The sequence below is a fragment of the Mangifera indica genome, chromosome 11 (assembly GCF_011075055.1).
Source record: "Mangifera indica cultivar Alphonso chromosome 11, CATAS_Mindica_2.1, whole genome shotgun sequence".
In the NCBI taxonomy this organism is placed as follows: Eukaryota; Viridiplantae; Streptophyta; class Magnoliopsida; order Sapindales; family Anacardiaceae; genus Mangifera; species Mangifera indica.
Window position 1 is genome coordinate 6,420,315 of NC_058147.1, and position 19,468 is coordinate 6,439,782.

The 19,468-nt window shown below is 33.9% G+C and overlaps 4 protein-coding genes across 4 annotated transcripts; 3 read left to right on the forward strand and 1 right to left on the reverse strand.

The window, feature by feature from the left end:
• Positions 1-76: 76 nt before the first annotated feature.
• Positions 77-7,737, forward strand: LOC123228693 (PHD finger protein EHD3-like). Its single transcript, XM_044654165.1, has 7 exons — positions 77-226; positions 885-1,090; positions 2,924-3,046; positions 3,145-3,471; positions 5,178-5,267; positions 5,417-5,461; positions 6,216-7,737. Coding segments are annotated over exons 1-7 (1,752 nt in total). The 5' UTR covers positions 77-225; the 3' UTR covers positions 7,176-7,737.
• A 1,671-nt stretch (positions 7,738-9,408) lies between these two features.
• On the forward strand, positions 9,409-11,098 carry LOC123228694 (2-methylpropanoate--CoA ligase CCL4-like). Its single transcript, XM_044654167.1, has one exon. It carries the CDS (start codon positions 9,409-9,411, stop codon positions 11,053-11,055), a length of 1,647 nt encoding a protein of 548 aa, XP_044510102.1. The 3' UTR covers positions 11,056-11,098.
• A 1,835-nt stretch (positions 11,099-12,933) lies between these two features.
• On the forward strand, positions 12,934-13,702 carry LOC123229678 (2-methylpropanoate--CoA ligase CCL4-like). The gene is made up of 2 exons (XM_044655596.1): positions 12,934-12,960; positions 13,048-13,702. Exons 1-2 carry the CDS (start codon positions 12,934-12,936, stop codon positions 13,645-13,647), a joined length of 627 nt encoding a protein of 208 aa, XP_044511531.1. The 3' UTR covers positions 13,648-13,702.
• Positions 13,703-15,815: 2,113 nt separating this feature from the next.
• On the reverse strand, positions 15,816-19,072 carry LOC123228695 (tetratricopeptide repeat protein 33). Its single transcript, XM_044654168.1, has 5 exons — positions 18,784-19,072; positions 17,945-18,083; positions 17,524-17,555; positions 16,261-16,347; positions 15,816-16,143 (listed from the first exon to the last, which is right to left on the reverse strand). Exons 1-5 carry the CDS (start codon positions 18,976-18,978, stop codon positions 16,009-16,011), a joined length of 588 nt encoding a protein of 195 aa, XP_044510103.1. The 5' UTR covers positions 18,979-19,072; the 3' UTR covers positions 15,816-16,008.
• Positions 19,073-19,468: the final 396 nt, after the last annotated feature.

A 19,468-nucleotide genomic window follows, 5' to 3' on the forward strand; every position in this document is an offset into this window, starting at 1 on the left:
CAGTAACCGACACCTGCCTGTGCAAAAACACCAACTGGTGACCCGACCCTAACACCATAAAAGGGAGAAAGCCACGGGTTAAAAGGCACTATGCTGGAAATTTTAAATACACGGATAAGACTTGAAGAGCCAAGACATCAGACAAACAAAACTCCTCGTTTCGATCTTTAGGGCTAAAAGAAGTTCATTAACTCAGTTGAATACAACTTTTGATTTCTCTTTGCAAGTAAGTCTGTTTCTTTTATGCTTTGTTTGGTAACTTACTTTAATGTTATGGTGGGAAACGCACGTATAAGCTTACACTGAACAGGTTGAATCTAGATTTTCTTTTTCTTTTTTGGATTTTGACGCCTGAATAAAATAGTTGGACCCAATAGAGTTTGTTTCAAGTACTTGGTTTTAGGTTTGTTTTGTTTTTCTTGTGACCTCATAAATTGAAGCAGTATAGATTGTTGAGTTGCATATTAGCATTTTTTACTTCAATTGCCGGTTTTTTTCACTGTGAAGAAAACGAATTTTGTTTTTAAAACTCTACTGACTCGAATTTGGCTATTTGTTTGCTAATTCAGTATGTACTATGATGTGGGTGTTGGATAATTTATGTGAATTTTGAATGTTGTCATGTGGGTATAATAGGGAAACCCTAATTTTCCATGCTCTCTCAGAAAGCAAGCAGGAATGGGGGCTCAAGTCCATTGTCTTATGGTTTGATTTTATTAGTTGAGTAGTTTTCTTATCATTGCTGTAAAATTTTCATCCTCTTGTTTGTTGGCACATTTAACCCCTATGTGGTGTTGAAAGCTTATAAAGTTTATTTGTTTGATATTTTGTTTCTTTATTTTTAATTTTTGTAGTATTTTTCTTTATGTTTAATTTTTTTGTAGTGATGGGCTGTGAAGAGGGAACAAGCAATGGTGATACAGAGTGGTTGAAAACAGGAAGGAGGATTAATGGGATTGAAGTTGGAAGGGTGCATGATTTTGGTGAAGGGGGCTCAGTTGCAAGTGAGGGTTTTCGGACGTACAAGAGGCGGAAGCATGTAAGGTCAACTGAAGAAGCCAAATTTTTGGAGGATTCCTTTAGAATTCAGGTATGTCTCCATGAATGTATGTGAATAAATGTGAAGGAACAAGTTTTTTCTCTCTGTAATAGTCAATCGTGAAATGATTTTTTCTTCCATGACGTTCAAGGACCAAGATGACTTGAAATTGATGCTAAAATGTTCTTTAGTGCTTCTAGTGAGTTGAAAACCTCTGCTTTGGGTTAGACACATTAATAAAAGTTGATTAAGGTTAAAAGCTTTAGCTAACTGAAAATGATTGGCATTCCTTCATAGGTACTACTTGAATGGATATTAAAGTAGATAAAAGCTTTATGAAGTGAGGCATGCCTATGTCTTTTGTCTTCTTTTGTGTTGCCTATAAACACACACTTATATATGGATATAACTGAATTAAAGTATATGAGGTGAGGCGTGCCTATATTTTGTGTCTTCACATGTTTGTGCACAAACACAGGCCTCTATATGGATACAACTATGTATGCAATGTTAATTAGTGTTTTGTATTAATCTACATAATGTATCATTTCTATTACTTGGTTATCATTTGTTACTTGTGCATAATTGACAGTCCTATATTCTCTGTGTGAGCAAATTTGTTTGAATTCATGGTGTATCTTATGATTATGATGTATGGAAGCTTTTTTCATAATAATCTGTGCTGAGCAATTTCTATTGGGCAAAACTTACAAATTGCTTCTTTAGTAAAGGAGTGAGTTTTAAGTGAAGAAAAATTGAATATAACATCCCAAATTCCATTACAGAGAATTATAGGCACTTTAGTATCTTAGTGCTAACTTGAAATTTTGAAATGCAACTTTTTTTTTTTCATCATTCAAGTGGTTTTTATGTCTATTATATTTTCTTCACAATTCAATTGCACAAGGATTTTACTTAAATAAATGGTTTTTAAAATGAGAAATGTATTACTTATATAACTTTTTAAGTAGTTTAAGCTATTTATGTTCCATGCCTGTAGAACTTTGGCACTTAATTAAATGAAATGCTAATGTATGAAAAGGATTTGTTAGATCTTGAGCCATGTGATATTCAAATCTTTTCTGCCGTTTTCTTAACATATTCAGTTACCTATCTTGTTAGTTGACGCTTGGTATTTTACAGTCTGATAGATGGTTGAAATGGCTTGTTAGTGTGGAATCAGCATTAATTGTGATACATGATCCGACCAACGTATTTAGAAAATAGTGTGTGGTGTGTATTTATACAAGTGAAGTGCATGAATTTTGTACTTTAATTTGCAGATGCATGGTACTTGTGCATGATTTACTTCAAATAGTTGGCCTGGTTTTGTACTATCTGTTATTGCTATTGAAATATTGGAAGAAGATCTTGCTTTGTTGTTTGTTTAGATGTGTGTTCAGGAACAATATGGGGCAATTTATGGATCTGCTTATTTAAGTTTTGCCAAATTATATCAGCTATTACATAGTTGGTATAATTGAATACTGTGGAATGTGAACCTTAAAGTAGTCTAATGTTTGCTATAGTAGATGGATTTCAAGCGAAATGGAAAATAGCGCTAACCTTATAATTAATTTATAAATTTATAAATTTTTGAACAATATTATGTAGCATGATGTTGTCCATGAGAAAAGAAAATAACCTGTGCAAATTGTGTCTGTATGGTAATTCAATTTCCTTGGTGACTCTTCTTTCCCCAATGCTTCCTTCGTGCTCTGTTTGTGATTATCTTTCCTGATCCTTCTTCTCTTCATGGAACCAACCTGATATTGTTCTAATTGTTAAAGAACTGTGGGAAATTCTTATAGGTATTATTAAAAAAGCCATCATCCCGGAATAACTTTCAGGCTTTTTTTTAATAAATCATATTATTGTTTGCAGAAGAGAAACAGAAATGCTGTACTGTCTCAGATGCTTGGATCATTCAAAGATGTGGGTGGTATAGAACAGTGTATCCGCGAGGCATTTTTATTTGATCCAGAAATTGTTTGTTCAACCGTTAAGGTCTGTGCTGTCACTGGAGTTGCTTGCGATCTTATGATATGAGTTGTTTTATTGTCTCTTTTTTGAAGGATAAATTGTGAGTTTGATTTTTATTTCAGGGATCTGATACTCATGGTCCAGATAGGAACAAATGCTCACAAACAGGGATTCTTAATGGATGTCAGTATTCAGCTAAAGGTGTTGTGGGTGTTGTCTCTGGTGGCCCTTTAAATGCATCCGATCCTTGTATCAACACTAATATGTGTCGGCGTGCTTTCTTTGATATTCTAATTTCCGAAAAGTTCAGCTTGCTGTGTAAGCTACTCCGGGAAAATTTTGAAGGATTAAAGTACGACAGATTTATTGACTTTAGTGTAATTCACACAAGGATGAAAGAAGGAACTTATGAAAGTTCACCTATGCGTTTTGTTGATGATATTCAACAGGTAATATACGCAATCTTTTCCAAAATTATACTTCTTATTTGATTGCCTAGCTTGAATTAATGGTGAAAGGAATAGTGATTCAATGTTTGTGTTTGCTAAATATTATATGATGTATTGAAATGATGTGGGTTCTGTGCAATGGTCCATATGCTTTTGTATTCTGCATTCTCCATCTTAAAAGGGAACTAGTCAAATTGTTGATATTGCATGTCAAGGCTCAGTCCTGTTGAAATGGCTATAATAAAATGATTTTTCTGTTTAGGAAAGAAATCTTGACCAATGGTGTTCACTAAATTCTGAATAATCAATTTATACAAAAGGTTTCTCTTTACAATCATGTCAAAATTCCAGAGTGTGACTTGTCTGCTGTTTTAGAAACTGCATTACTCTTGGCTACTGATCTTGCTAAGCTCCAGATTCTCTTCATATAGTTTCACTTGCTATATACCAAATGTTAGTAAGAAATTTAGTACATATAATGTCTTATCTATGTCAGTTAAAAGTCAGGTAAGCCACTTTTCTGCTATTGCAAAAAGGTCAGTTATTGCTGTATTGTATGTGAAAGTAATATCAGGAATTTTGACATTTTTGTGGATATCTAAGATTTAAGGGCGTTCCTTCTAGTAGGTTGCTTAGATGTGGTAATATTCCTAGGAAAAAATATTCAAAAAATGTGAAACTTTTGAGTCACTTTGCAGGATACAAAAGGTCTTCAGGGAAAGTTATTAATGATGTGGAGGGCCTACATGAATTGGTAAACTTACACTGTGAACGCTTCTTGCATGTATCACATCAAAGTAAATAAAGCTAAAGTAGAAGGGGCAGTGAATATTTCAAGTAGGGATTGTATATAGACTATTAGTATATTGATTTTTATTAATGGCCTTCTCATAATTTATTAGCTTAATAGCTTTTGAATCTTCGCTCACAAAATTCTGGATAAATTAATCATGCGGTAACCCATACCATTTGTAGCTATATTTGCTGTTAGCTGCAAAATAATTTCAGCCCTTTTAGATATAATTGATTCTATCTTCCTGGTCTAATTCTTATGACATGTACTGCTTCTTTTGTCACCTTTATTTCCATTATTATGATTTGAATTAAATCCTTCTTTTATGATGGTGCCTTTTCCAAAGTCCTCTGAACTTCATAGGTTCAGAGAACTCATTAGCTGATTTCTGTTCTAATAATTTGTGTGCAAGCCATTTATATGCCATGGCATGGAGCTTTTATTGGTAAGCTGTGGTTCTTTATATTTCTGTGTTGAATAATGTTCAATGTCATGATTTATCTTCTTTCATGCTCTTTTCTAAGTAAAATATCTCTTTCATGCGATTTTTCTGAAGCATGGAGATTTAGATATACATAAATGATTGTGGTTGTTCATCTCATCTTCATTAATGCTCCAATATGTAATTGTTTCTGTGTATATGTAGTACTTGTATATTTGTGGCATTCTTCTGTTTCTATCTTCTCTGAGTTGAATTTATTTGTATTTGCCCCTCACTTATGGAAAGATCAAATGTAATATGAATCTATATCTTGTCCCACTTTTTTCAATGTATAAATGCAATATGACGTTTGATCTTCATGGAACTGATATGCAACTAATTATAATTGTCAATCCTGTTTTTAATGTGCCAATCTTTTGCTATACTTAACTTTATTTGTAACTGAAGTAATTTGATTTTTTTTTTTTCTAGGTTTGGATAAAGTTTCAAGAGATTGGCGCTGAAATGATTTCTCTAGCAAAGAGTGTTGCAGAAATTTCGAGGACTTCCTGCAATGAGCATGTATGACTACTCACTTATGTTGCTATACTTAAAGTACTTTATTTATATGCTAAATTTGTTTTCTACCGCTGGTTCTAAACTTTAATATTTCCAGTTTATGGTTACTTGTAGCCCTTATATGTCAGTTTTCTCTAATGTTTTTCTTCTAGGTTGGAGGCCCAGTACCGTCTAAGTATGATGAAGAAAAAAATGAGGTAAACTTTCTTAATGCATGTTACTTTGATCTGCTTTCTTCTTTACTTTTGGTATTATTTATGATTGAATCCTCAGATACCAGATAGGCGTGCATTATACTGTTATTATATGTTATTAGATTTCTTAGGCTGTGTTTGGTGCTTTGGAGGATACAGATTTAGGAGAAGGTTTCAAATGACTTGCAATGTCTCACACCCTTATGTTTTTGCCATAATTACAATTGGACTTGATGCATTTTATATAATATATTGCTATTAAAGTGATTCTTAATTATGGTAATATTTTCCAGTTAAAATTTGTTTGGGTGATTGACTGCTGTTTTAAGGATTTCAGTAGTCCATTTTGTCTTATCTATTACTTATGATTTATTCATATGATCTTTTATTTATTTATTTAGTTTTTCTGGTGGGAACTTTTTTTCAAGCCTAAACCAATTCAACTGCACTCCTAGGACTTACCTTGCTTAAAAGAATTGTTTGTTTTACATATACACGTTGTCTTATAGATAAATCATGGGAAGTCAGGGTGTATCAAACGATTACTTGTGTGTTGCTGCAAAATCGAGCGTAAGATAACTTAGGCTATATTAAAAAGTAATGTTGCAGAGCATCGGGATGAAAATTAGAGTTATTAGATGGAAGATTTTTTAAAGTTTATACTGCACAGTTTGATCTTTCTTCTGTTTCCTTTGGTGATATACTGTATGCAATCTCAGTTGGTCCTGAGTAATTGAATTATTTTCCTACATAGCAGTTGTTTACTGGGGAATCCATCTCTGATGCTAAAATGGCACGGCCAGAAGCTTGTGGTGTGAATAAGGTTTGCACTTGTAGGTGCTGTGAGGAGAAGGCTGATGGGAAGGATTGCTTAGTTTGTGATTCATGTGAAGAAATGTACCATGTCTCCTGTATTGAGCCAGCTGTTAAAGAGATCCCTCCAAAAAGTTGGTATTGTGGTAGCTGCACTGCAAAAGGAATTGGATCGCCTCATGAAAACTGTGCAGTGTGTGAGAGGCTGAATGCCCCCAGGAATCAAGGTATTCAAGTTGGTTATGGGACCAGTCCGGCAAACGAAACATTTATCGGTTTTGAAGGTAATTCAAACTGTAGTACAGATGAAATCCAAGAATCTAAAGAGAAAAGTTTCCTGATGTACCCTTGTGGAATTTGTGGAGTTATGGTTGCATCATGTGATGAGTTTCAATATTGTGACCACGATTACTGCCCCTATAAGCTTTATCATAATAGATGTTTAACACCAAAACAGTCAAAATCATATGGGTCCCGTTGGCTCTGCCCTTCATGTCTATGTAGAGGCTGCTTTACTGATAAAGATGATGACAAAATTGTTTTATGTGAAACTTGTGATCATGCATACCATATCTATTGTATGGAACCGCCTCGCAGTTCGATTCCCAAGAGTGGATGGTTTTGCAGAAAATGTGAAACTGGACTTAAAGAAATACGCAGGGTAAAGGAGGTGTATGAAAATAAAAAGAAAAAGAAAGGAGACAAGAGTATAAATGCATATGAAAATGGGCAGAAAAAGAAAAGCAGACAGGGTATATCATCATATGAAAATCTTGAGAAGGAACTGAATGGGAAAAGTGAGGAGGAATCAGGTGGATATAGAGGTGGAATGGACATGCTTTTAAATGCAGCTAAGACCTTAAATTTTCAAGAGAATTTGGCAAAGGAGAGGAGCTCAAAGTGAAGAAGAACAAACTCAAAGAAGGGATAAGATCTAAATTTGATGGGTTTTGTGAAAATGATTTTGATATTTGTATGATGTTTCCCCTGAAACAAAGAATTTCATTCTTGCCATATTGTTTGGAAAAACTAATATTTTTGTAGGCTAACCATGCTAGATTTTACAGACTTCTGATACATGACTGATGGGCTAGACATGAATATGGAGATGGAGGCTGTATATTAGTGGTTGTTGTAAGTGATGGCATTAAAGTGAATATTCAGGGAACCATTGGATTTTTTTTTATTGGCGGAAATTTTTCATTCTGTTTGCACGGTTGGGTGGCAGAAGCTTAATGTTTTCTCACCTCAGTTGTGCTGTAAAATGAAGAGAACTGTGACCCAAAATTTTTACAATGAAAAAGTTTAGGATATTCTTTCCTTTGTTATAATCTGTGTTATGTATCTGGGTTATAGTTATTTCTTCATACATTTGATTTTGATCATTAAGATCATTTCAATGTTTATTGTGGTAGGTAAACATCATCTGAAACAAAACTTATATGAAGTTTTTCTCTTGCTCTTAATTTCTCTTTATGTTATTGATCATGGAAAATTTTTACCACTCTTCATGATACCTAATTTGGTCTTCGCAGAAGAGCTCTGGAATGTTGAGAAGAATTCTTATTATGAATGAATCTAAACTCCCCTAGCTTCATGGAGGATCAAACACTTGAAGATAACCTTCTGCTGTTGACAAAGTTATCAGGAGAACAATGCCGTCTCCTCTGACTGGATTCAATATTATAATTTTAAAAAAAAAAAACACTATCCTCGTTAAATGGAGGTCGCCAGCTATGTTATATCTAATCAACATTAATTTAAAATGGTTTAGTCTCCCTCAAATTGAGCAGAATTTCTATGGGTGACCATATTTATTGAGTTTCTAATTAATCAATCTTCCATAAGAATAAGATTTTTAATGACCATTTAAGGAATTGCATGAGCGACATTGACCATATGTTATTAATTAATTATACTCGATAAAATATTCCTTTCATGTTCATCAAAGGAATATTTTCATTGTATCAATAAATTTTTATGTGTACACTTTTAAATATTCAGTTAAACATATAAATAATATGTTATTATCTGATTGAATGATTTTAAATTAAATATAAAGTGATATCTAATTACATGGTGACACATCTGTAAAATAATAATTTTTAATAAGTGAAAGTATATTATATGAGTTTTGGAAAGGAACCTAGTCAATAACCAATATAGTTGGTTAATGGAACTCCTTCTCCCAAATTCAATAAATCTTACTACCAACAATAATGTTGTTTGCCCAAATGATAAGTATAATATATTTATCTTTATTAATTATTTAAATTTATTTATAAATTGTTATTTGGTTATTCAATTACTCAATTTTATCAAATCAAAATATATTTTTAACAAAGGGAATTATCATTCATTGTGATAATCAATCAACAATCGCAATTGAAAAAGAAGACACAGAGAGACACGTTATTGCCACACTAATGATCAAGTTGCGAACTTGTATGAGTGTTGATCATTTATTATCTATATACAGATGATTTAGTTTTTTTTTGTATATATGTTTTTTCTTTATCAAATGAATTATAAAAGTTAGTAGGGTATTAAAATTTTTAAATTAAAGGTTTGACTTTAAGTTTATGTTAAATTTGTAAAACTTTGATTTGATTTACCTAGTACGGTGATTATGAGGTTAATCACTATCCGCCTTTAAGAATTACAATCCTTTCAAAAAAGCCTCAGAACCTCTCTATCAATGGTGATTAAACTGTGACCTTGAAACGCCTGAAATGAACAATGTCAACACTAGGTTGAAGTAGAGAAATCACGTGGTGAGTTGCGATGATGATTTTCCCTGCACACCTAACTCGTAAATTTCTAACGTGCATTGCGGCAAAATTAATTTAACATTTGCATCAGTATCTAAACTATTAATTGGTGTGTCCCTTCTCAGTCAGCTTCTTAATTGCATGAGCGTTTTCTAATTCAACTTGGGTGATCGTTGAAAGAGAATCTGCGCAAAAGAGGGAGATTCTGGGGTATCCTATGCCATGCCTTTACATTAATTGTCTTATAATATTCGCAATGATATATATAAATGGGCCATTTACCAACGAATTTGTGAATGCATATTTACTTACTTGCATTAGGTTTTGTATCTTCCTTGTTTCTTTTAGTGTTCCTTGAAGAAATCGATGGACCAACTAAAGCCAAATCTTGTAAACTCTTCCCCTCTCTCTCCAATACACTTTCTGGAAAGAGCTGCAACTGTCTATGGTGATTGCCCTTCTGTCGTCTACAACACCACCACCTACACGTGGTCGCAGACATACCGTCGATGCATCCAGCTGGCTTCATCCCTTTCATCTCTTGGTATCAAGAGAGGCTACATGGTGTCTGTTGTAGCCCCCAACATTCCTGCTATGTACGAGCTCCATTTTGCGGTTCCCATGTCGGGGGCTATTCTCAACACCATTAACACTAGGCTCGACTCCCGCACCATATCATTAATCCTGCAGCATAGCGAATCTAAACTCTTGTTCGTTGATTATCTTTTAAGCTCTCTTATCTTGGAAGCCATTTCTCTGTTCCCCCCTAATACCAAAACCCCACGTCTTGTTCTCATCAGAGAGGATGATAACGCTAACACTCCATCGACGGCCATTGGCTTTATTGACACTTACGAAAACATGGTGGAAAAAGGTGACCCGAACTTCAAATGGGTCCGGCCCACGAGTGAATGGGATCCAATGGTTTTAAACTACACGTCTGGAACAACTTCATCTCCTAAGGGAGTAGTACAATGCCACAGGGCGCTCTTCATTGCCAGTGTTTCTTCACTGGTTGATTGGTCAGTTCCGAATCAGCCAGTTTATTTATGGACCCTGCCGATGTTTCATGTTAATGGGTGGAGCTTTCCTTGGGGTATGGCTGCCGTCGGTGGAACCAATATTTGCCTCCGTAAAGTTGAGGTGTCTATCATTTACGCTTTGATTAAACAGCACAAAGTCACCCACATGTGTGGTGCACCAGTGGTGCTCAATATGTTGTCAAACTATGTAAAAGCTGAACCTCTTGATCATCCGGTCCACGTGCTCACTGCTGGTTCTCCACCGCCGGCTCCTGTCCTGTTGAGAGCTGAATCAAAAGGTTTCGTAGTGAGCCATGGATACGGGCTAACTGAAACATCTGGCGTAGTTGTTTCATGTGCTTGGAAACCCCAATGGAACGAATTACCTTCAAATGAGAGATCGCGGTTAAAAGCAAGACAAGGAGTCGGCACAATCGGATTGACCGAAATGGACGTTGTGGATCCCAAGACAGGACAGAGTGTTAAAAGAGACGGGGTGACACGTGGGGAGATCGTTTTGCGAGGAGGAACTGTCATGTTAGGGTATCTGAAAGACCCAGAAAATTCATCCAAATGTATTAAAAATGATGGCTGGTTTTATACCGGAGATGTTGGTGTAATGCATCCTGATGGATATATAGAGATCAAAGATCGATCAAAGGATGTGATAATAAGCGGTGGAGAGAACATAAGCAGTGCTGAGGTTGAATCCATATTATATTCTCATCCAATGATTAATGAAGCGGCGGTGGTGGCTCAGCCAGACCCGTTTTGGCAGGAGACGCCATGTGCATTTGTCTGTTTGAAGAGCGATTTAAGTCGGACACCTACAGAGAAGGAGATAATAGAGTTTTGTAGAGCAAGGTTGCCGCATTACATGGTGCCCAAGACTGTAATCTTCAAGGATGAACTTCCCAAGACATCAACCGGGAAAATTCAGAAATTTGTGCTGAGGGAAATTGCCAAGTCAATGTTGCTTTCACGTTTGTAGAAATAATAATTAATCATGCAAATTAATTTCTTTTCTTCCATGCAAACATGAAGCCAACACTTAATTAAAGTTCGTTGGCTTGGCTAGGCTAGCATTATATGACTAATTAATGAATAAAATATGACATCTGTAACCAGATTGACAGCTTGTGTATACCATGGTTCATGTGACTCCCATTCCTCCATGCAATAATTTAAACCAAACAGATCACTCAGATATCATCTTCTTTGTTGACGTTGAAACTTATAGGTCGATTAAAATATAATCAAACGAGCTAAATCATTAATTACTTAGACATGCTTGTCTTTTTTCCTACATCCGTGAGTAACATATTGTACAGCTACTTGACGTTCAAGTACATATATTTTTTTAAATTTTAAGTGATTTGACATTGTTTGTGGGGATGAGTAGACAGATCAAGAGGGCTAGGTCGGCCCGAATTTCCTTTTTTGACATAGTTCACGGGAGCCCAGTGGGCAATGTAGCAATCCATGCCCATATATGTAGATTGTGCTGCAGACTGTAAAGTTTGGTTGGTGGGCCAACACAACCTAATACGATACTGTGCATTATTTTTTCGAAATTTTATTAATTATTTTTAAAAAAATTATTATTATATAAAGAATCCAAATAATTTATACAGGAAATCGAAAAACATTCATTAATGTTATGAAAAATTAAAAATAATAATAAATTTATTATTAATTTTATGAAAAAACGAAAGATAAAGTAGAAAATCAAAATTTATTAATTATTTGTTATTATTCTTACGGGAAAAACTAAAAGATTAATATGAAAAATCTAAAAAAAATAACAAAAAATAATAAAAAAATATATAATTAATGGATCAGCCCACCAAAGGCCTGAGATTGGCCTGTTAAAGGCTTGGTACAACACGATCCGTTTTAGCATGAGGTATGTCGTGGGTCTATATATTTTGATGAGTTGGTCTGACTCAACTTAGCCTAACATGACCTATTACTATGTCTAAATAAATGATTCATTTGAGATGCAAATATATATCATCGATTATCAAACATAAAAATATGAAATGAACAATATTTTTCCAACACAAGATATTTATATGGATGTTGTTATTTCAAGAATAATATTTTTAATAATATAATGTTATATGTATTCATAATGAGTATTAATTTAAATATTAATCATGATATATAATCAATATTATTTTATTTTTAATTTAAATCACTTAATTGAATAATAACATCATTAAAATTTAAAGTAATATTCATTATAAATGAAAATTTCTTTCCAATAAATTTAATCAAATTTTATAGTAGTAAGTTGAGGTATCATCATTGCTAATTCTATGACCCTCGGGCAAGACAAAAGTTCTCATTAGATCCAATAATTTAACAACAATATCATGAAGGACTCATTTTAGGCCAAGTTAATTCTTTGTTGTAGGTGAAAGCAATCAAACAACAAGATTTTATTTTTGCTTATTTCTTGTAGTAAATTGTCATCATTGTTTTCAGTTTTCAGTCATTTATAGCTTTATCGGGGACTTTCCACGTGTCATTTCAATATCATGTTGTTAATATAATTGTTGGATGGATTACTTTGCAATTACGAGATAATTTACCCGCAAGAAATATTTAAAAGAGACTATTGATGTTCTTTTACCCATTTTGTTTCATAAGGTCAACTTTAACATTAAAATTAAGCCACGTTGGATTAGCGTAAGTGATAAAAAAGATAGACTTTTCTAATAAAATATTAAAATTTAAATAATGTAAACTCTCACATATAAAAAATTAAATTACAAATAATTTAAGATTAATTAATGATATACTATAATAAAATATATATGATTTATTTAATATAATAATTATGGATATTTCTTAATTTAAATCTATGACTTCATTTGTTGAACTTGAGAGAGTTATTAGAGTACATGAGAGAATTTTTGCAAAAATCCAATTTAAATACATAAAAGGTTGAGATTAAAGGCAATGGAACAAGTTGCAGGCAACAGACAGATTGAGATTAAAGGCAAGACAAGGAGTTGGGACCAATGGATTGACACAGCTCGACGTGGTGGATCCCAAATCCGGAGTTAGCGTCAAACGAGATGGGTTGGCGTGTGGCGAGCTCGTTTTAGGAGGAGGGTCTGTCACGTTAGGCTATCTTAAAGACCCAAAAGCTACATCCAAATGCTTGAAAGATAGTGGCTGGTTTCATACTGGAGATATGGCCGTTATGCATCCGGATGGTCATGTGGAGATCAAAGATCGATCAAAGGATGTGATTGTAAGCGGCGGAGAGAACATAAGCAGTGCTCAGATTGAATCCGTATTGTATTCACATCCTATGATTAATGAAGCGGCCGTTGTGGCTCGACCGGACCCGTTTTGGCAGGAGACGCCGTGCGCTTTTGTGTGTTTAAAGAGTGAGTTGATTGAGAAACCTACAGAGAAGGAGATAAGAGAGTTTTGTAGGGAAAGGTTGCCACACTACATGGTACCGAAGACTGTCGTCTTCAAGAGTGAGCTTGCTAAGACGGCTACAGGGAAAATTAAGAAATTTGTGCTCAGAGAAATTAAGAAACTTGTACATCTCATTGTCTGAATTTTTTTTGTTTTCACATTTTATTGGATCATTTGATTGAGATTTTTTTTTTTTTAAAGTATAAGAGAATGAGATAAAAACTGAAAGTCCAACCAACCAACACTAATTATAAAATTCAACATAAAAGATAAAAATCGAAATATACGTCAAATAGTTTCAAATTGTGGTGGGATCTCAAACCGGAGGCTTTGTCATGAATATTTAAATCGATTCAAAATTACCATTGAGATGCATTTATACAATAAATTACAACATGCAATCTCAAATCATGGAGTTAAGATGAATATGTTTAAGAGCACTAATTGTGCAAGAATGAGCCTAAAGTCATCTTTGCGGTAAAGGTGAGTGACAATCCACTAGAACAAAAAGAACCATAAGAGAGCCGACCAAGCATAAGTGTCTTGGCTGAGAGTTCCCTCTATACATGGTAGGAGAAGACATAACAGAAAAAGAGATGCTCATGGGATTTAGAAGAGAAACTGTATAGCATAATGCAATAAGGCCATAAGCCTAGAGAAGGTCCATGGTCCAAGGTCTCCCTAGGGAAGTTAACCAAACAATGGAGTGTCTTGTCATATGTCTCAAGAAACATAAAGGATGATGAATAGAATTCATACTCCCCTTGGCTCTCAATAAATCCTAAGTTGAGTCAATGAAAAACTTATTCGATGAGTGAGCCTTTTAGATGTAGTGGTCATGAACCCCCACTTGTGGGGTAATGGAAATTGAGTTCCATATATGCTAAAAAATTTTGAGCTGTTTGGCCAAAAAAACAAAAAAAGTCTACGAACCATCAAAGATGATAACTGATACTTTGACATCTAATGGTAGGTCTATGGACAATAAAGTTTGAAAAGAGGACATCTCACATAAAGGTTTCCATGAAAGTCAATAATCGTATCTTAGTGAAGTATCTCGTTTATCCCTTATACATGAGATCATCAGTACCTCTACACCAATCCTGGTTATATAAAATCATCATCTATGTCTTTGAGACCCCAAACATCACATTGATATAACAAAATGATCGACATTTCAAAATGACTGAATATTCTCATAAGAACCATATAGAATGGTGGTTAGTGCGTAGACGCTAGACATATTTGACAATTGTTGCTCAGTTCCAATCTTGTACTCGTTTGATCCTCAAACCCCCTTTCTTCAAAGGATAAAATACAAATACCCAAGTTATCTTAGCTCCAAAAGAAGATAGGGAAGTCCTCTTTCGAAAAGGCAATTAAAATATTATTAATTTTCTTTACAGTGGCTTTTGATAGGGGAAACGTGGAAGAGCAGTAAACAATATAATGGAGAAAAGAACCGACTTGATTGGTTGAAAGTAGCCCACAAAAGTTCATAATCTAATCATAGAAAGAATCTACTCCACCAATAAAGATTGTTAGTCAAGAGTGCCAAAGGCGAGTAGTAAAATTTACTAAGATAAAAAATTATCACAAAAGAATACTAAGTTAAAGAATGCTGAGAAAAAATTTACTAAGATTTTTTTTTTCAAATTATGTTATTACCAATATATTTCTCCAAAATGTTTTTCATATTACTTAATATTTTTTTATTGAAAATAAAAAACTTAAAAATTATAATAAAATTAAGATTAATTATCTATTACTAACAATTTAAACAAAATAATATTATATTTAAATGATAGATCACTAAAGTAATAAAAATTTAGCTCAAACTAGATATGGCAGTGGATCCAGTCAAGCCTAAGGCTTACACAATAATAGACCTTACGAGCTAGACCAACCAATAAAAAGTATAAGATTCATAGTCCAACCCTATATATATAGGGTCATATCAGACCCTACAATAATGGATCAACTTATTAATTTTAATAAAAAATAATTTTTTATATTATAATTATTAATTAATTTTTAAATAATTATAAAAACAGTAACAAACTCTGCGTCTAGGCCTGGCCGCCCACTACAATAGCAGGGCAGGCCATTTTCCCGGGCCATAGGCCGACTTGATCCATTTGACACCTCTAGCCGAACCAAATGCCTTCTATCTGATTTGTCAAGAGCTATTAACTATACATTCTTTAACTAATGGCCGCTGTTTTGGGAAAATAAAAGAAAAAAAGATGCAACACAATGACATGAAGGTATTGCTCAACTACATCTTCGCACTTTGTTAAACAACATACATGCTCATGGGAAATTTTTGTTCAATTTGTATTAAAAAAAAAAGCATATAATATTTTTACACGAAAATATATCTAAAGATTTCTGGTGACGACAATGCCTTTTTAGGCAAATATAATATTTAAGGCAATGTTTGTCACTAACATGCAGTTATCATACTCTGTCATATCATCAAACAAAACTTACTTCTATGCCTTCAGGATGTTTCAGTCTTATCACCAACCACAAAACGGCTTGTGTCAGTATTCAACCCTGACAAATGCAGCTGCTTTCTTCTCTTTACAAGATGAAATGCTGCCTTCCGGTCATCTTGAACCTCCTCGGAATCAGGCTGTACAGAAGGAGAAAAGAAAGTTGCAACAAAAGTTACTGTAATTCAGAGATAAAATTAATAAAACTTAAGGGAGGAGTTACAGAAGCATAGTATTTGCATGCCTTAATTATGTACCTTGATAGCTAATGCTTTGTCAAAGCTTTCAATTGCACTATCAAGCTCCCCAAAGTTTAATTGTGCTCTGCCAAGGGTGATCCATGCCTGAAAGAAACCACCCCTGTGAGATGAGCAAATATACATCTAATTGGAGTTCATTTTCATTTCCTAGGGAACTTATATCAAATGCTTACATGAAAAACTTCAACTAAAACCTAAACCCAAGAGTTATTTTGGTTGATTAAAAAGCTACCTAGGTCTAAATGACATGAGTCATAGTGAAACTTTATAGTTTGGCAAACAGACTACAACGTGCAATGATTGCAGTGGTACTTTTTCCTTAAATGGTTCTCTTTCATGAAAACAGACACTGGCTTCCCTACTTCGTGAGAATCATAATGATCACATCATCCAATACAGAAACTCTCTAAGCAGATGATCCCTACTTCGTAAGATGTATTCCAGTGACATAGTAAACAAGTAAAAAATTTATACAGATTGATCCAACATTGAGAAATGATCATATGTACATGAGTTATGTGCCTTAATGGTCATCTAATAAGCACAATGCAATGGCTAAAGCCTGCAGTAGCATTAGCGGACAAATTATTTATGTGCTTTAAAGGTCCTCTACCACCAGCGTCTTAGGAATTAGAGAAATCATCATGCCTACACAATTGCTTCTTAACACATAATTTTACTACTATCTCTCTAACACTGGTAAAGAAGCAAATTAATTAGTGAAATTAGGAATCCATTTACTCATGTGCCAATGCACAATGAACTCAATGAGAAAATACTACAACTAAGTTCGGAAGTAGTATGTTATACAGATCTAAATCTAAAATACATGAAATTCCAACTTCCCTATTATCTCAATCATATTGATAGACAATAAAAAATTATTAGAATGTTACTCAGGGCTACACCAAACTAGCAAATCTAATCATAAAGTAACAATGACGCTTGTAATAAGAATTACCAAATACCATGCATCAAAGTCATTTCCTTTAAAAAGCAAGAGCATCTACGTTTTTCTATTAGCTACATATGGCTTAAAATGTCAAATATCTTATATTACACTTGATAATCAGCTCAGTTTCTGCAAACTCATGACTAAAAATAAAGTCCTTTAGGAGTCAAACACCATAAGAGACATATCTTATAGGAATATTCATAACAAGGATCAGACATGGCTTTGAGGAAAATAGGCCATTATTGCTTAATACTACAAGAGATCTATATGCAAAGAAGCAAGCAAAGTCAGAAAACTCAAAATACCTCAGCCCATGATGGTTCCAATTCAGTCGCTCCTGTCAAGTTCAATGTAAGATCCTGTAAATAGAATGTAGGTGACAACTACTTGCAAGATTAGAAAGCATAAAATTCAGCACGAAAGATCCTAAAGGTGCAAACATAGATTTACTGGAAATAATGCCCTTGTGAATTCCCAGCTTACTTTTGATGGAAATGTAAACAAAAAGATGTATAAAAAAAATGACCAGTTTCAAAATGTAAGACATAAAAGGAGCTTGAGGAAAAAGGGTGTTTGAATGATGGTATAACACACATCTGCTGTCGTCTATGATAGAACAATTACATAACAGGTAGATTTTAAGCTTGTTGCTTTTATAAAGGACATATTAATCTGTATACAAAATTACAAATAAAATAAAATGAAAGAGAATATGAACTGTCTTACGGGTAGCTGCCTTCAACGCATTCCATGCATCCCCAATTTCAAGCAAAACTTGTGCCTTTTGTTCATGCAAAACTGCATTTTCAGGCATCATATTAAGAGCAGCCTCCCATTTCCCAAGTGCTTCCCGATATTTCCCATCCTTCAAAACAAATGTGCCATGTTGATGAAGCTAGTCAAGCATGTAAATAAGAAAGTACAATGACATTAAACAAGAATGATATTATTTAATGCTAGCATGAACAATTGCATATCTACATATTAAATACAAGCATTCAGAGCCATGATAACATTCCAAAGCAGTAAATAAGAAAACCCTTAACGAAGTATGACAAAATCTCATTATTCAGCTACTAAAATTTAACAAATTTACCAGCTATCCAAAATTAAGACACATTAACCAGAAATTAAGTTGCCAAAAGTGAATATAATTAGGAAACACCAAACAACAAAGATTGACCTCACGAGGCAAGCATCACTCGCCTAAACCACTAAAATCTTCTTCTTAGTATCTAATTCCCTTAACTGTATATCCATCAAATTTAACGGCACTGTGCTAGATTGTTCAGTTATTCCTCGAGATATGCCCGTCCCTTTAGAATTTCAGTTCGATCAAGTAAGAAATTAGAAGCAACAGGACATACCCAGCAACCATTCATGTGAAAACAGCATCAAATGATTTAAAAATTCCTCGAAAAGCTTTAGAATTTAGTCGACTTTGAACAAACCACGCCATACAAAACAAAAATTACGATTACCAACATGTATTCTTCAGAAAATACACAGGAAAAATTAATCTTTTAACAAAAAAACGCTATAAAAGAAATGATTAAAAAGAAAACCTCAGCGAGCTTATTGCCTTGAGATTGAAATGATTGGGCAAGATGTTTGATGTCCAAGGGCTCTGGAGGCTCACTCTTACCGTCCTTTTGAAGGTCTTCATCAGCAACGCTGTTGTCTTGGTCAAAAGGGAGGTTAGAAAATTGTGTTAAGGGCCGCTTCTTGTTGTTCTTATTCTTGTTCCATGTTAGTTTCATCTCCCTGTAACTGATAAGTGAACAACTTTTTCTCGGTTTCTCCAGAGTCGAGGCGGTCGTAGCTCGTAAAAATCAAAATTTAGACCTTCTTGTCGGGCGGAATATGGCTTTTCATAAGTTAACTTTTTTTTAATTGGGCCAAAATGATGATAAGCCCAAATTAGTTCTCTACATGGACATATTTTGTCCTTCTATTTTGTAGTAATTTTGATGAAAGGAAATTATTTTTCACTCACCATTTTGACTGTTAAACACCATTGATTCACATAATAACGATAATAATAATAATAATAATGACTTTCAGTGATTCAGATCATTCCATCTTTGTAGACAAGTAATTAGTCCATAAGCAGCATTGATTAGAGGTACGTATGTTCTAACTTGGTGTAATTTGAAAGTTTTTTAAAATTAAATTAGAAAAAGAGTTTAAAAAAATTTTAACCTAAATTAAAAAATACAATTTGATTTGATTTAAATTATAATTTGAACC

Coding starts and splice junctions, on each gene's coding strand:
- LOC123228693 (XM_044654165.1), top strand. Junction 5,268..5,416: donor GGACTTCCTGCAATGAGCAT/GTATGACTACTC, acceptor TTTTTCTTCTAG/GTTGGAGGCCCAGTACCGTC. Junction 5,462..6,215: donor ATGATGAAGAAAAAAATGAG/GTAAACTTTCTT, acceptor CCTACATAGCAG/TTGTTTACTGGGGAATCCAT.
- LOC123228694 (XM_044654167.1), top strand. CDS start 9,409: ATGGACCAACTAAAGCCAAATCTTGTAAACTCTTCCCCTCTCTCTCCA.
- LOC123229678 (XM_044655596.1), top strand. CDS start 12,934: ATGACTTCATTTGTTGAACTTGAGAGA. Junction 12,961..13,047: donor CATTTGTTGAACTTGAGAGA/GTTATTAGAGTA, acceptor AACAAGTTGCAG/GCAACAGACAGATTGAGATT.
- LOC123228695 (XM_044654168.1), bottom strand. CDS start 18,978: ATGAAACTAACATGGAACAAGAATAAGAACAACAAGAAGCGGCCCTTA. Junction 18,084..18,783: donor AAGGCAATAAGCTCGCTGAG/GTTTTCTTTTTA, acceptor TTTGTTTTGAAG/GATGGGAAATATCGGGAAGC. Junction 17,556..17,944: donor TGCGTTGAAGGCAGCTACCC/GTAAGACAGTTC, acceptor TGAACTTGACAG/GAGCGACTGAATTGGAACCA.